General features: G+C 35.7%; 1 protein-coding gene across 6 annotated transcripts in view; it reads left to right on the top strand.

The window, feature by feature from the left end:
* Positions 1–14,649, top strand: part of FAM169A (family with sequence similarity 169 member A) — an 89,478-nt gene that overhangs the window by 52,303 nt on the left and 22,526 nt on the right. For all 6 annotated transcript variants that reach the window (XR_648116.4, XM_017959636.3, XM_017959637.3 and 3 more), the window contains exons 6-9: positions 2,384–2,563; positions 10,822–10,950; positions 11,498–11,610; positions 14,490–14,529. Coding sequence is in view for 5 of the 6 variants with exons in the window: in XM_017959636.3 (XP_017815125.2) it covers positions 2,384–2,563; positions 10,822–10,950; positions 11,498–11,610; positions 14,490–14,529 (462 nt within the window). In the remaining variant the exon portion in view is untranslated. The remainder of the gene's footprint in view (positions 1–2,383; positions 2,564–10,821; positions 10,951–11,497; positions 11,611–14,489; positions 14,530–14,649) is intronic.

Below are 14,649 nucleotides of genomic sequence, written 5' to 3'. Positions count from 1 at the left end.
AAAATCAATTTATGAGAAACTTTCTGCATATAAGTAGTATTCTTTTGCAAGGAGCCTGAAGCATGCAGAATAATGAACAACCATAGATCCTCAGACTTTGTATTGAGAACTAGAACTAGACAGTGCTTTCTCTTCTCATTCATTTTTGCTTTGTACTTCAAACTTGACTACTACTACTTATAAAGTAATGTCTCTTAATTTTATGATGACTACTGTTGTTACTATGAAAATCCCTCAATTTCAAGGTATTAAAAACATAATGGTTGCGTTAGCTTGTTGATGAGACTGTTACCAGAAAGGGGTCCAAGAGAGGGTTTTTGGGTCTTGCACAAGAAAGAATTCAGGGCGAGTCCATAGAGTAAAGTGAAAACAAGTTAATTAGGAAAGTAAAGGAAAAAAAAAATGGCTACTTTACAGACAGAGCAGCCCCAAGGGCCGCTGGTTGCCCATTTTTATGATTATTTCTTGATGATATGCTAAACAAGGGGGTGGATTAGTCATGCCTCCCATTTTTCAGACCATATTGGGTAACTTCCTGATGTTGCCATGGCATTTGTAAACTGTCATGGTACTAATGGGAGTGTAGCAGTGAGGACGACCAGAGGTCACTCTCATTACCATCTTGGTTTTGGTGAATTTTAGCCAGCTTCTTTACTGCAACCTGTTTTATCAGCAAGGTATATATGACCTGCATCTTGTGCCAACCTCCTGTCTCATCCTGTGACTTTGAATGCCTTAACTGTCTGGGAATGCAACCCAGTAGGTCTCAGCCTCATTTTACCCAGCTCCTATTTAAGATGGAGTTGTGCTGGTTCAAACACCTCTGACAATATTACTTGTTAGATTCGTACAAGAAATCTAGACCCTTAGATATAGCCTAACTGTCAGCAGTTAAGATCTAAGTATATTGGCTGGGTGCAGTGGCTCACGCTAGCACTTTGGGAGGCCAAGGTGGGGCTGATCACCTGAGGTCAGGAGTACAAGACCAGCCTAGTCACCATGGTGAAACTCGTCTCTTCTAAAAATACAAAAATTAGCTGGGTGTAGTGGCGGGAGCCTGTAATCCCAGGTGCTTGGGAGGCTGAGGCAGGAGAATTGCTTGAATTCAGGAGGTGGAGGTTGCAGTGAGACAAAATTGCGCCATTGCACTCCAGCCTGGGTAACAAGAGTGAAATTTCATCTCAAAAAAAAAAAAAAAAAAAAGAAAAAAGAAAATAAAAAGATGTAAGTATATTACCATATGCATTACCTATTCTAAATTTAAATTAGTTGGTAGTCTCGGAGATTGTTCCAGAAGGTTATGTAAGTAATCCAATTCAGTCATAAATAATTCAGATCACTTGGTTGAACTGAAGAAAAGTTGTTATATTGATCAACTCATTAAGTGATATAATTGGTAAGACAATTTGTGAGGTGTTTGACATTTTGTTTCTTGCTTGAACTACATTATTGGAGTTACCCAAAATCATATGAATAATCTGAGAATAATAGATTATTTTATTTGAGGCAAAAATGATAGAATAATGACTGATAACTATGAATTCTAATATTAACAGGAAGTACGACACACCACCACGTTCCCTCAACTTGTAAACTACCTTGATATATTAAAGGAGTTAATACATGTATTGGAAGGGTCAAAACTCAGATATAGAGCAGGGTTCTTAAAAGACAAATCAGCATGGCTGTATAATAAGGAGAGAGATATATAGACACTACAAATTATTTCTCCTGTTTAACTTTAAACATACAAAATGTATTTAGCATTGTATCTACAGGAAATTATATCCATGTCTAAGACAAATGTTTCCAATTTGCCTCTATCTACAGTCCTCAAAAAATTGGAGAACTAATTCACTTCTTTACTATCATCAAGTAGATAAAAATGAATTGGTACTCATTAGGAACAATGTAGAGGGAAAATATAAAAAAATGAAATAAAATGCAGATCAGAGACATCCTCAAAGAAAAAAAAAGGATATCCAGGTACTAAGGTTGGAATGATAGGCTTGAAATACTCTTCAAATTTGAAATTTCAATAGTTGATGAGTTTTAAAGTTGCTTAAGTCTATAGACAGTGATGGTATATTTAATACATATAATGAAGTATGTATTTTGGAATATGGTACTGAGCTATTTGTCCTATGTTTGATGATACTACTAGCAAACATAAAATACATAGCTCCTTTCATTATTACGTGTATACATTATAATGTCTAATAGTAGCTGAAAAACACTTTATATTATAACGTTTATTATTTAACATTTTTTGATATGGGAAAAAAAGTAAACATTTTTAGAAAGACTGTTAACTCATGTCACTAAATGTATATGTATATTTTTAATGTGAAAAATTATTGGGTTTCTGTTCTTATTACTGCAGGAAGCATATGTGCCTCTTTTCTTACCCAAAGTTACCAACTGCCAGTTCTTGATACAATGTTTCTAAGAAAGAAATGCAGAGGTAAAGATTTTGGGCTTCACATGCTGGAGGACTTTGTTGATTCCTTTACAGAAGATGCACTTGGCTTGCGGTATCCGCTGTCTTCTCTCATGTACACAGGTAAATGGACTAAGTTAAAAAATGATAATCTTGTCTTTGTGTCACTTCTGACTTGTTTCTCCAGAATACTGTAAATGTGTATATATCAGTATCACATAAATTTGGAACCTTTGGCTCTCTAGAACTTAATTTTGCAAATATGCCCTTATGTATTTGTTCTCTGGGGTTTTGGTAGTCTTAAAAAACTTTAAATGTAATTCGTATACCATAAAATTGCTGGACACAGTGGCTCACACTTGTAATCTCAACACTTTGGGAGGCTGAGGCGGGCGGATCACCTGAGGTCAGGAGTTTGAGACTAGCCTGTCCAACATGATGAAACTCTGTCTTTACTAAAAATAAACAATTAGCCGGGCATGGGGTGCGTGCCTGTCATCCCAGCTACTTGGGAGGCTGACGCAGGAGAATCGCTTGAATCCGGGAGACAGAGGTTGCAGTGAGCCGAGATCATGCCACTGCATTTCAGCCTGGGTAACAGAGCAGAACTCCATCTAAAAAAAAAAACCAAACCAAAAAAAAAAAAAAACCATAATATTTGTCCTGTTAAAAGTGTATAATTCAGTGGTTTTTAGTATATTCATAGTTGTTCAATCATAGCCAGCAGTTCTAGAACATTCTTATCACCCCAAAAAGAAACACTGTACCAATTAGCAGTCACTGTCCATTTCCCCTTCATCCTGTAGCAACCACTAATCTGTTTTCTGTCTCTGTGGATTTACTCATTCTGGACATTTTTCATATAAATGGAATCATACAGTGTGTGACTTTTTGTGTTTGGCTGCTTTCACTTAGCATGTTTTTAAGGTTCATTCATGTTGTAGCATAAATTATTATTTAATTTCTTTTTATGACTGAATAATATTCCATTGTATGGCTGTACCACAACTTGTTCTAAAGTGATTGCTCCATTTTACATTCCCATAAGCAATGTTATACGAGGGTTACCGTTTCTCTACATCTTCGTCCTCATCAACGTTTGTTCTTATCTGTGTATTATAGCCCTCCACATCCTCACCAACATTTGTTATTATCTGTATATGTTATTACAGGCATCCTAGTGGATGTGCAGGGACATCTCATAGTTTTGCTTTGCTTTGATGTTGAACATCTTTTCATGTGCTTAATGGTCATTTGTATATCTTCTTTGGAGAAATCTGTTCAGATCCTTTGACCATTTTGGTCGAGGCGGGGGGTGTTATTTGTTTATGGTAGCTTTTAAAATTAACAAAAATAAATTTCAGACATACAAAAAGGAATAAAGAAACTGGGAATGGTGGTGTATGCCTGTTATCTCAGTTACTCCAAAAGATGAGGTGGGAGGATTGCTTGAGTCTAGGAGTTTGAGACCAGTCTGGGCAACATAGTGAGACCTCACCTCAATTAAAAAAAAAAAAGTTTAAAGAGTAAGGCATTGGCTGGGCATGGTGGCTCATGCCTGTAATCCTAGCACTTTAGGAGCCCGAGGTGGGTGGATCTTTGAGCTTAGGAATTCGAGACCAGCCTGGACAACATGGTGTAAAACCCCATCTCTATAAAAAATTAGCTGGGTGTGGTGGCTTGTGCCTGTAATCCTAGTGACTTGATGGACTGCAGTCCTGGTGACTTGAGGGGCTGGAGAATTGCTTGAGCCCAGGAGGTCGAAGCTGCAGTGAGCCGAGATTGTACCACTGCACTCCAGTCTGGGTGACAAATTGAGAGCTTATCTCAAAAAAATAAAAAGATATAAAAATAAGATATCAAATACTCATGTACTATGTCAGCATGTACTATCCACGAGAAATGGCTTGTTGCCAATATGGTCGAAGCCTTCTGTGTACTTCTACCCAATTAGACTCATTTCCTTTCCCTGGGATGAGTACTGTACCTAGCTTGGCTTTATTTTTCTCATACATTTCTTAGACTTGTAATACATATGTGTGTATTCTCAAACAGTATATCAGGTTGCTTTATATATTTAAAAACTATAAATATGTACTGTATGAATTCTGCAGTTTGCTTTCTTTACTCATCTTTATATTTGTGAGATTCATCCATATAGATTCATATAGTTCCATTTATTTTCAATGCTGTATTCCATTTTATGGACATATCACTTGGTGGTGATTTAAAAGCATTAGTGGGTTTGGTTTTGCATTTGTGTAAAGGTATACAACTACTCAATGAGGTAAGATTTAATGCTGGATAGTGTTTAACCTAGAAACTCTTTTAAAGTATTATTTACTATTGATTTCAGTCTAACAGTAGACATTTATTTCCACTGAATATATTTTTATTCCAAACTTTCCGCACCTTCTTTAATATCAAAAGCAATCCAGAAAACAGGAACAAGTACTGAATTGGATGCCCATCTTGAATCATATTTTCTGTCTAAATCCATACATAAGAGTGGGATGGGCATTGTGTGCCCTTGGATAATCCTAAAATGCATTACCCCCTAATTAGTGCTTTACTGAATTTGAGGAGAGATGCAGAGACATCCACTGCAGGCAGAATCCATTAGTACTTACTCTCTTCTGTGATTTTAATGATAAATAAATTGAATACCAAATGATTTACAGATGATTATCAGCTAATTTCTGTCTTCCCATAAAGTCTTAGCACTTTGGGAGGCTGAGGCCGGCAGATCACTTGAGGCCAGGAGTTCAAGACCAGCCTGGCCAACATGGCGAAATTCCATCTCCATTAAAAATGCGAAAATTAGCTGGGCATGGTGGCACATATCTGTAATCCCAGCTACTCAGAAGGCTGAGTCACCAGATTTTGCTTGAGCCTGGGAGGCAGAATTTGTGGTGAGCCGAGATTGTGCCACTGCACTCCAACCTGGGTGACTGAGAGAGACTCTGTCTCAAGAAAAAAAAAAACCAGGCCTAGTGGTGTGCGCCTGTAGTCCCAGTTACTCGGGAGACTGAGGCAGCAGGATCACTTGAGTACAGGAGTTCAAGGCTCAGTGAGCCACTGCACTCCAGACTCAGGGAAAGAGTCAGATCCTGTTTCCAAAAAAAAAAAAAAAAAAAAAAAAAAAGACAAAACACAATTAAAAAAAAAAAAAAAAAAAAAAAAAAAAAAGGCAAATATCTATTAAGTTATAATTTATATACAATAACATGTACCAATTTTTAAGGGTACATTTTTGATGACTTCTGACAAACATATGGACCTTTGCTACTGTAGACACAATCTAGATAGATAATAACTTTGTTTCCAAAAGTTCCCTTTGTGCACTGTTATGCCCAGATCGTTTATTCCCCGAAGAAGACCACCAGAGTCCAGAGTCAAAGCTAAGCAGCAAGGATCTTTATTACAGGTTCGAACCTGGAACTCTCACTCGCTCGTGAAATGAGATGGGCAGGAGAGCTCCCCCACTGAGCTCCGAGCAGTGTTATATAGTCTAAGAAAAGTGGGCATAGAGTTATTATACATATCAGATATATGATTGGCTAGTGTTTGAACAAGGCGATTTGGCTAACTATGATTGGTTCCCGCCATTTCTGATATTTTGGTTCAACCTTTGAGGCGGGAGAGCAGGTTTATGGCAGCAAGAGTTTATCTTACTTAAACATGTCTTGTGACCTTGCCTCAGAACTTACAAAATCTCTGGTATGTGCAAAACAAAATCTCTGGTACGTGCAGAAAAACAGGTACTCACAGAACTTACGAAATCTCTGGTATGTGCAAAGATTAGAGAGCAGAACAAAAGGGTGTAGCGGGGGGGGGGGCGGGTACACATCTATCTTTGTGTCCTTTCACACCAGTCCCCCAGCTTCCTTCCCTTCCAAACTCTCACTCCAGGCAAGCACTGATACGCTTTCTGTCAGTACCACTTAGATTTTTCTAGAGTTTCATGAAAAATGGAAATATGCGGTATCTATACTTCTGTATCTGGCATCTTATTTTTGAGGCTCATTGATGTTGCATGTCTCAGTACTTCATTCCTTTTTTAATTTTTTATTATTTTGCTGCGTATTGCTCACTTTCATTATACCACAATTTATTTGCCTGTTGATAGACATTTGGTTTTTTTCCTTTCTTGGCTATTACTAATAAAGCTGCATGAAAATGTCTTTGTATGATGGACATTTGTTTTCATTTGTTTGGAGCGAATACCTAAGAGTGTCATTACTGGGTTTTATGATTGTGTTTAACTTTGGGAAGTTGCAAACATTTTCTAAAGTAGTTATGTCATTTTGCATTCCTGTTAGTGTAAGTATATGGAAGTTCTGGTTGCTCTACATACTCACCAACACTAGATTTTGTCAATCTCTTTAATTGTAGTCATTCCTAGTAGTAAGTGGATAATGATATCTCACTCATTATGTGGTTTCAATTTGCATTTTTCTGAAGACTAAAGATTTTTGGGTATCTCTTCGTGTAATTATTGGATAATCATCTACCCTAAAAAAAGTGTAGAACAAGTGAGGTGTTTGTTCACATCTTTTGCTTATGTTGTATTGAATTGCTTGTCTTCTTATTGAGTTATGAGGTTTTTTTTTTTGTTTTTTTTTTTTTTTTTTGTGATGGAGTCTCGCTCTGTGCCCAGTCTGGAGTGCAGTGGCGCGATCTTGGCTGACTGCAAGCTCCGCCTCCCGAGTTCATACCATTCTCCCGTCTCAGCCTCCTGGGTAGCTGGGACTACAGGCACCTGCCACCACGCTCGGCTAAATTTTTGTATTTTTTAGTAGAGATGGGGTTTCACCGTGTTAGCCAGGATGGTCTCTATCTCCTGACCCCATGATCTGCCCGCATCGGCCTCCCAAAGTGCTGGGATTATAGGCGTGAACCACCGCGCCCAGCCGAGTTATGAGTTCTTAATGTATCCTGGATATGAGTTGTTATATGTGTGTATTGTTAATTGTTTCTCATGTCCTTTTCATTTTCTTAATGTTTTCTTTAGTCCATGTGCATTTTTTGCAAGTAAGTTTTGATATTTAAATGTTTAAATCTCCCATCCTAGTATTTATTCTTTATTTGTCCCATTTGTTCTTTCTCCTTTTTTCTTTCCTTTTGGAAGTATTTATCAGTGTTCTATTTTATCTCAACAGTTGGTTTATTAGCCATGCCTTTTTGTTTTGTTTCGTGGCCTTGGTTTTCTCCAGCTTCTTCCTTCCTTTTAGTTTTGGAAACTAAACCCAGAATGTATGAGAAATATTTTCAAATATACAGGGAAAAAAATGATAGACTAGTGTCCTAATTTCTGTACCAAGTCTAGATTGAACAAATGTGAAGATTTTGCTGTATTAGTTTTAGTTTAAGAGAACTAAATACAGTGTTTATTGATTGTAATAAAAGAAGCAATTGATGTTCTCTTTGAACTCTTCCCTAAGACCATTCTCCTTTCTCCTTTCCTCCCCAGAGATAATTGCACTCCTGAAGTTAGTGTTTATTTTCCTACTTATTGTTTCATATTTATGTCTGTAAACATAATAAAATATTATTTAGTGTGCTTTCTTGTTTTTCAAACCACTTTTTGTTGTAAAAAATTATATATAATACCTTATTTGTAGGTGAACCGTTCAGTGGCTCTTATGCACAGTGTTTTGTACCCATCACCACTGTATATATCCAAAACTTTTCAATCATCCGCAACATCAACTTTCTCCCATTAAACAATTAACTCCCCTTTTCCCCTATCCCCATCTTCTGGTAGGTAACCTCTTCAATGCTTTCTGTCCCTATGAATTTGCCCATGCTAGCTACATCATCTAAATGGAATTATATACAATATTTGTTTTTCTGTGTCTGGGTTACTTCACTAAACATAATGTTTTTGCGGTCCATCATGTTGTAGCATATACAGTATCAAAATTCCATTACTTTTAATGGCTGGATAGTATTCCTTTGTTTGAATATACCGTATTTTGTCTGGCCATTCATCTATTGATGGACACTTAGGTTGTTTCTACCTTTTGGCTATTGTGAATAATGCTTCAATGAATGTTGGTGTACAGATACCTGTTTGAGTCTCTGCTTTCGTTTCTTTTGATGTATACCTGAGGGTGAAATTGGTGGGTCATACAGTAATTCTTTTTGAGGAACTGCCAAACTGTTTTCCACTGTGGCTGTACCTCCTCCTCCTAGGTTCAAGTGATTCTCCTGCCTCAGCCTCCTGAGTAGCCACCACACGCAGCTAATTTTCTGTATTTTTAGTAGAGATGGCGTTTCACCATGTTGGTCAGGCTGGTCTTGAACTCCTAACCTCGTGGTCTGCCTACCTTGGCCTCCCAAAATGCTGAGATTACAGGCGTGAGCCACCACGCCCAAGCCTTGTTTAGTGTTTTCTTAAACTTCTTATATGTGGCATCATTTTGTTCATTTACTGGCCCAGATTTTTACTGAGCATTTTTAAAAGTGTTATCAATATTGATTTAGGTAGCCATAATTCATTTGTTTTAAATACTATATAGTATTTTTATTACATACATATTACAGTTTATTCATATATTTCCCTACTGTTTGACACTTAGGTTACATCCGGTCATCCTAGTTTAAAATTAGTCCTGTAATGAATATTATAAATGTTTTTTGCATTGGTACAGATGGCCCTCGACTTCTGATGGTTTGGCTTTTGATTTTATGATGGTACAAAAGTGATACTCATTCAGTAGAAACAGTCATTTGAATTTTGATCTTTCCCTGGGCTAATGATATGTGGTATGATACTGTCTTATGAAGCTGGGCAGTGGCTGCCAATCACAACTCCCAGTCAGCCAGGTTATCACAAGGGCAACCAACCAATACTCTACAGAGTACTGTATTCAATAAAGTATATGAAATGTTCAACAATTTATCATAAAATAGGCTTTGTGTTAGATGATTTTGCCAGGCTGTAGGCTGTAGGCTGTAGGCTGTGTTCTGAACTGTAAGTGTTCAGAACACATTTAACATAAGTGAGGCTAAGCTATGATGTTTGGTAGGTTAGGTGTAGTGAATGCATTTTTGACTTAGTGGTATTTTCAATTTATGATGGGTTTATCAGAATGTAACCCCAGTGTAAGTCAGGGAGTATCGGTATAAGGAATTAGGGTTTTTACCTAGAAGTAGAATTGGATCATAAAGTTCTCTTCTACATTACTGTTGCAAAATTATTGTCCCACCAGCAGAGTGTGTGTTTCCATTTCCCTTATTCTTCTTGGTGCTTGTCATCCCACAGGTGTAAAAATCATATCTTACCTTTCCTTGGCAGCTAGTGAGGTTTATCATCTTTATCTTTGTTTATTGACCACTCAGATTTCATTAGGTGTGAAATTCCTGTTCATAGTCTCTGTCAGTTTTTCTTTGGGATAACTGTCTTTTGAATTCAATTTCAGAAATTCTTTATATTTTCTGAGTACTACTCCTTTGTTTTACTCTAAATATCTCCTAATCTGTGTCTTTCTGGTATCATTTTCATGTAGAATGGTGCAGTTCAATACAGTAGTCACTAATTTAAATACAAGTTTAAGTTCAGTTCCTCAGTAGCCACATGTGGCTAGTGGCTACTGTATTGGACAGTACTGATAGTAGGACATGTCTGTCATCACAGAAAGTTCTGCTGCACAGTCCTGATACATTAGGTTTTAAATCTTAATAGATCATAATTTTTCATCATGGACTGTGATTTTTGTGTCTTTTGTAAGGAATCCATCTGGACCCTAATGTCCTAGAGGTATTTTCCTATGTTTTATTTTAAACATTTTGTTTTTCACATTAGGTCTTAGAATTTGTTTAGAATTTATGTTGATGTGAGGTCAGGATCTGACTTTATTGCTTTTTTACATGGATTTTTATTTCAGCACAATTATTTTAATAGTTTATCCATTCTTTGCTAAAATATAATGCTTTTTCTGTCATCTGGCAAGTTGTAGTGTATGTGTGGTTCTTTCCTAGTGGAGTTTCTTTGTTACTTATTTGTGGGTTTTTTGTTTGTTTGTTTTTTGGTATTTTTCTTCTCCTTCTCCCTCCTATCCCAGTCCGTTTATATATCCTTATGTCAGTACTAGGTTGTTTCAGTTACTATGGTTTTAAATACTCGGTTTCAAATACTTGGTACTTGTTTCAAATACTTGGTATCTACTTGGACAAGTCTCTGTCCTTATTTTTCTTCTTCAGAATTCAATTTATTTATAAATGAAACTACTGTATACTTGAGTTGTGTTGGTGGTGTTTTGGTATCAAGGTTATGCTAGCTCCATGAAGTGAGTTGGGAAGCTTACTTTTCATCTTCTGTTTTTCAAAACAATGGATATTTGGGATTTCTAGAAAATTCTGAATGTGTTTTTCAGCTTGCAAGCAATACTTTGAGAAGTACCCAGGAGACCATGAACTCCTTTGGGAAGTTGAAGGTGTTGGACACTGGTACCAGCGAATACCAGTCACCAGAGCATTACAAAGAGAAGCACTTAAAATTCCAGGTAAGAGTGTTTTCAGTTTGAGTTCAGTTTATGTATTTATTTTTGGTAACCTGTCCTTGCTGGCTTGTAAGTCCAGTTTAAAAAGCAGTGGCTAGTAATGGTTGTGTCTTGGAGTCCAGAGTAGTGGTGTATTATAATGTGATTGTTCTAGTAACAGACTCTTGTCTAAAGTTTGAATATTTGTGATGTATTAACTTTTGATTCCCTAGTAACAAGAAGACCTAGAACAGCCCAGTAGGAATTGGTGGGTAACAAATAAACATAGATTACTGAAATGGCATAGAATAGTCACCAGGGGGTCCAGAGTACCCCCTAATCTCATGCACTTCTCCCCAAAGCTACTAAGTACTTAAAACAACTATGTAACATTGTATATAACGGCAATGTTGCATTATAAGGTATTGGTGAAGAGAACATCTCACACCTAGATTTTTGTGACTCTTTCTGTCTAGGCTGCTCCTCAGAGCTGTTAGGAAAATTAGTACAATGTTACACTTAAAACCAAATACTGATTGGGTTACAGTTTTTAAAATTCCTCTATACACAGCAGTTTCTCAAAATGAACCTAAAAGACCTATGTCTGGAGAATATGGTCCTGCATATGTTCCAGAATATGAAGCAAGAACTGAAGACAATCAGTCTAGTGAGATGCAGCTAACTGTAGGTACACTGTCTGTATGTTTATTGTTGTAAATAATTTTTGTGTTTTTAAAAAATAGGTTCAGTTTATATTTGAGTTTTAAATGTCATAGTTCATTCAACAAAGCTATGTAATTTCTACTGTGGTAGTTTTCCTGGCATCTTCTGTTAATATTACTAAAGACTTTAATTTTCTTTCAAAAATAATTTTAATGATGTTAAAAGTATTATGAGCTAATTAAAGGTAATTTAGGACAAACATAAAATAATATAGAAGAAAATAAAAATCTATAATCCCACTATTCAGATATAGCCACTGTTAAAATTTTTGCATATATATTTAATATTGCATATTATAAAGCATATATCTGTATATATTGTATTTTTGTTTTTATTCTCTTGGATTGCTTAACTGCTATTCTCCATTAATGTAATATTGGAAGCATTTTCTGTGGCATTAAATCATTAAAACATGATTGTTAAATAGTAGCACACTATTTATTCTATTATCTGTTTTATGTAACTATCATTATTTGTTTCCTTAACATAGGATCCTTAAATTTTTAACATTTTTAAATGACCCAGGAGCAAACACATTTATATATGAATCCTTGTGCATATGTAATTACTTCTCTTAACATACAAATTTCCAGAAGTGGAATTAGTAGGTGAAAGACTATGAAGTTGTTATGTAAAGTTCGAGGCTGTATATGCTAGGTCTTTGTAGAATGTAATGCACTTTGCAAATATTAGGTATCCTGAAAGTAGAAGGATAGGTCCCATTACCAAACTCCACAGGACTTACCGGGTCCTTTTCTAGAAGTGATGTTTTGTGGTACTTTATACTGCTTAAAATACAGGCCCGTTGATGGGACTCTAGCAGTCTAGGGTTTTGGGGGATGGCATTTATTGCAGTCATATTTTTGTACCTGTTTATTTGTATCTAAGTTTATTTTTGGTGAGTGTTGAATATGTCTATGTAAATGCAGAGGCATATTTTAGAAACAACTACTTTAGGGAATTATTTGTGCTTATTTTCTGTCTTAATTAGCATGAGAGTTGACTATTTGAGTAGAAAATTTGTTAATATTTTAAAGAATAACTATATATATAAGCAGTTAGATTTTTGGGAATTTTTTTCCTACTTTTGGAAATTCAAACTTGAAAATAAGCTCCTGTCCTATTGCAGTCCAAATTCCTCAGATATACACAGATTCATTTAGTACTGGCCAGTTATAAAATCAAGGAAAGTAGAAAATCTACTCTTCCTATAAATGTAATGAGAGCAATGATTTATTTTAATATTAAGCCAAATAATTTTAGATGTGTCATTTGAGTGAGAATATATTACAGTGGTACTATATCATACAGTTGACAGCATAAATTAGATTTTAGAATCTAACCTATTTAAGATTTTAGAAATTCATATTCTTCATATTACTTTAATGTTTTAAATAGTTGAAGGAAAATGTTTGTTGTTTTAAACTATTTATGTTATATCTCTTTTTGTTAGTACCACAAATAGTTTAGTTTATTTCAACTACATGATTTATTCTTTAGGCGATGATGGTATTGTTATGTGCTTTTTCTTATTTTTATACATAAAACATTACATATATTTCTCTTATACTTTTTGCACCTTTTATTTATTCATCTTAATCTACATTTTAACCTTTTCTTGTTGAACTACAAGTTTCTTGAAGCAAGATTTTTGTCATATGATTTATCACAATTGCTCCCTTGCTTTTGTTCTATAAATTGAAGGCTGTGTGCCCACTATATTGTGGAGTTTTAGTAAGCATGTAATGGATGAACGAAGTAGTTACTATGGCAAGCACTGGACATATAAAGATACAGTTCTTAGACATGGGAGAACTACATGGTCCATTGTTGGAAATATATAATATACTATAGCATAATAATTGTCTTATTATAGCAAGTAATTGGAGGTACATAGGAGAGGATGACTTTTAAAGGGTGGGTGGGAATTTTGTTAGGACATTCCAGAGGATAGCATGTGAAAAAGTTACAGAGGTGTAAAGGAAATGGCATGTTTGATATGAAAGAGGTATTTGGTATTGAATAGGTAGAGAATTTGTATTCTAAGCAGTGGTTGGCCATTAAAAGTTTTTTCTTGTTTTTTTTCCAGCAAAAAAATGGTACAGTTTGTGATTTGAAAGTATCACTTTGTCATCAGGGTGGAGGGGTGTAGACTGGATGTGATTAGAGCAAGGGATATGAGTGAGGAGGCTGTTGGAATAGTTGAAGTTCAAGAGAGTAAAGGCATAAACTAAAGCAATGGTAATACAAAGGACAGGGCAGTTTTGAGAGATTCTTCAGTTAAAATTGAAAGGCTTTGTGATTGATTAAATGTGGGTTAGGAAGAGGTCATTACTGACTCACTGTTTTCTGGCTAGAATGACTGACTGAATTGTCATTAAGCAAGATAGGGAATAATGTTGGGGAAAGATAAAGTTCATTTTGGGAATAATTGAGTGTGAAATTGGATGGGACATGCACTGGGAGATATTTCATTGGAAATAGAGCTTTGGAAATCAGGAAGAAAGTTTGGAGGCTTAAGTCGTATATTTGAATTCATCAATAAGCAGATACTGAAGTAAGCATAGCGAAGGGAGAGCATGTGGACTGAGCAGAGAAGGTGGCTGAGGACAGAACTAGGAGACACTAGTGGACACACTGTGACATATTAGATGACTTGCATATGTTCTCAGTCTTTTAAACTGAAGCTGAACTATAATCTTTTTATTTTTAAAGTAAATGTTCTTAACAAAAAGTGTTATTTGAAAAACATTTTACAAGTTTTTCTTTGAAACTGTAAATAGATCCATAGGGAGAAAAAATAGTCTAAAACTTTGGTTTTGACTCTATCTCTTTTTTAGATTGATTCTCTAAAAGATGCCTTTGCAAGCACTTCTGAAGGTAAGAAATTCAACTGATATATCAGTAAGTATTTGAGACACTTCACATTAGGGCAGTGTGTGTGTATATCCGTGCATGCGTGTGTGGTATGTCACCCTGAGTAAGTGAATACTTAACCAG

This window comes from Papio anubis, chromosome 5 (genome assembly GCF_008728515.1).
Source record: "Papio anubis isolate 15944 chromosome 5, Panubis1.0, whole genome shotgun sequence".
Taxonomy (NCBI): Eukaryota; Metazoa; Chordata; class Mammalia; order Primates; family Cercopithecidae; genus Papio; species Papio anubis.
This window is presented reverse-complemented; position numbering and strand designations above follow the sequence as displayed.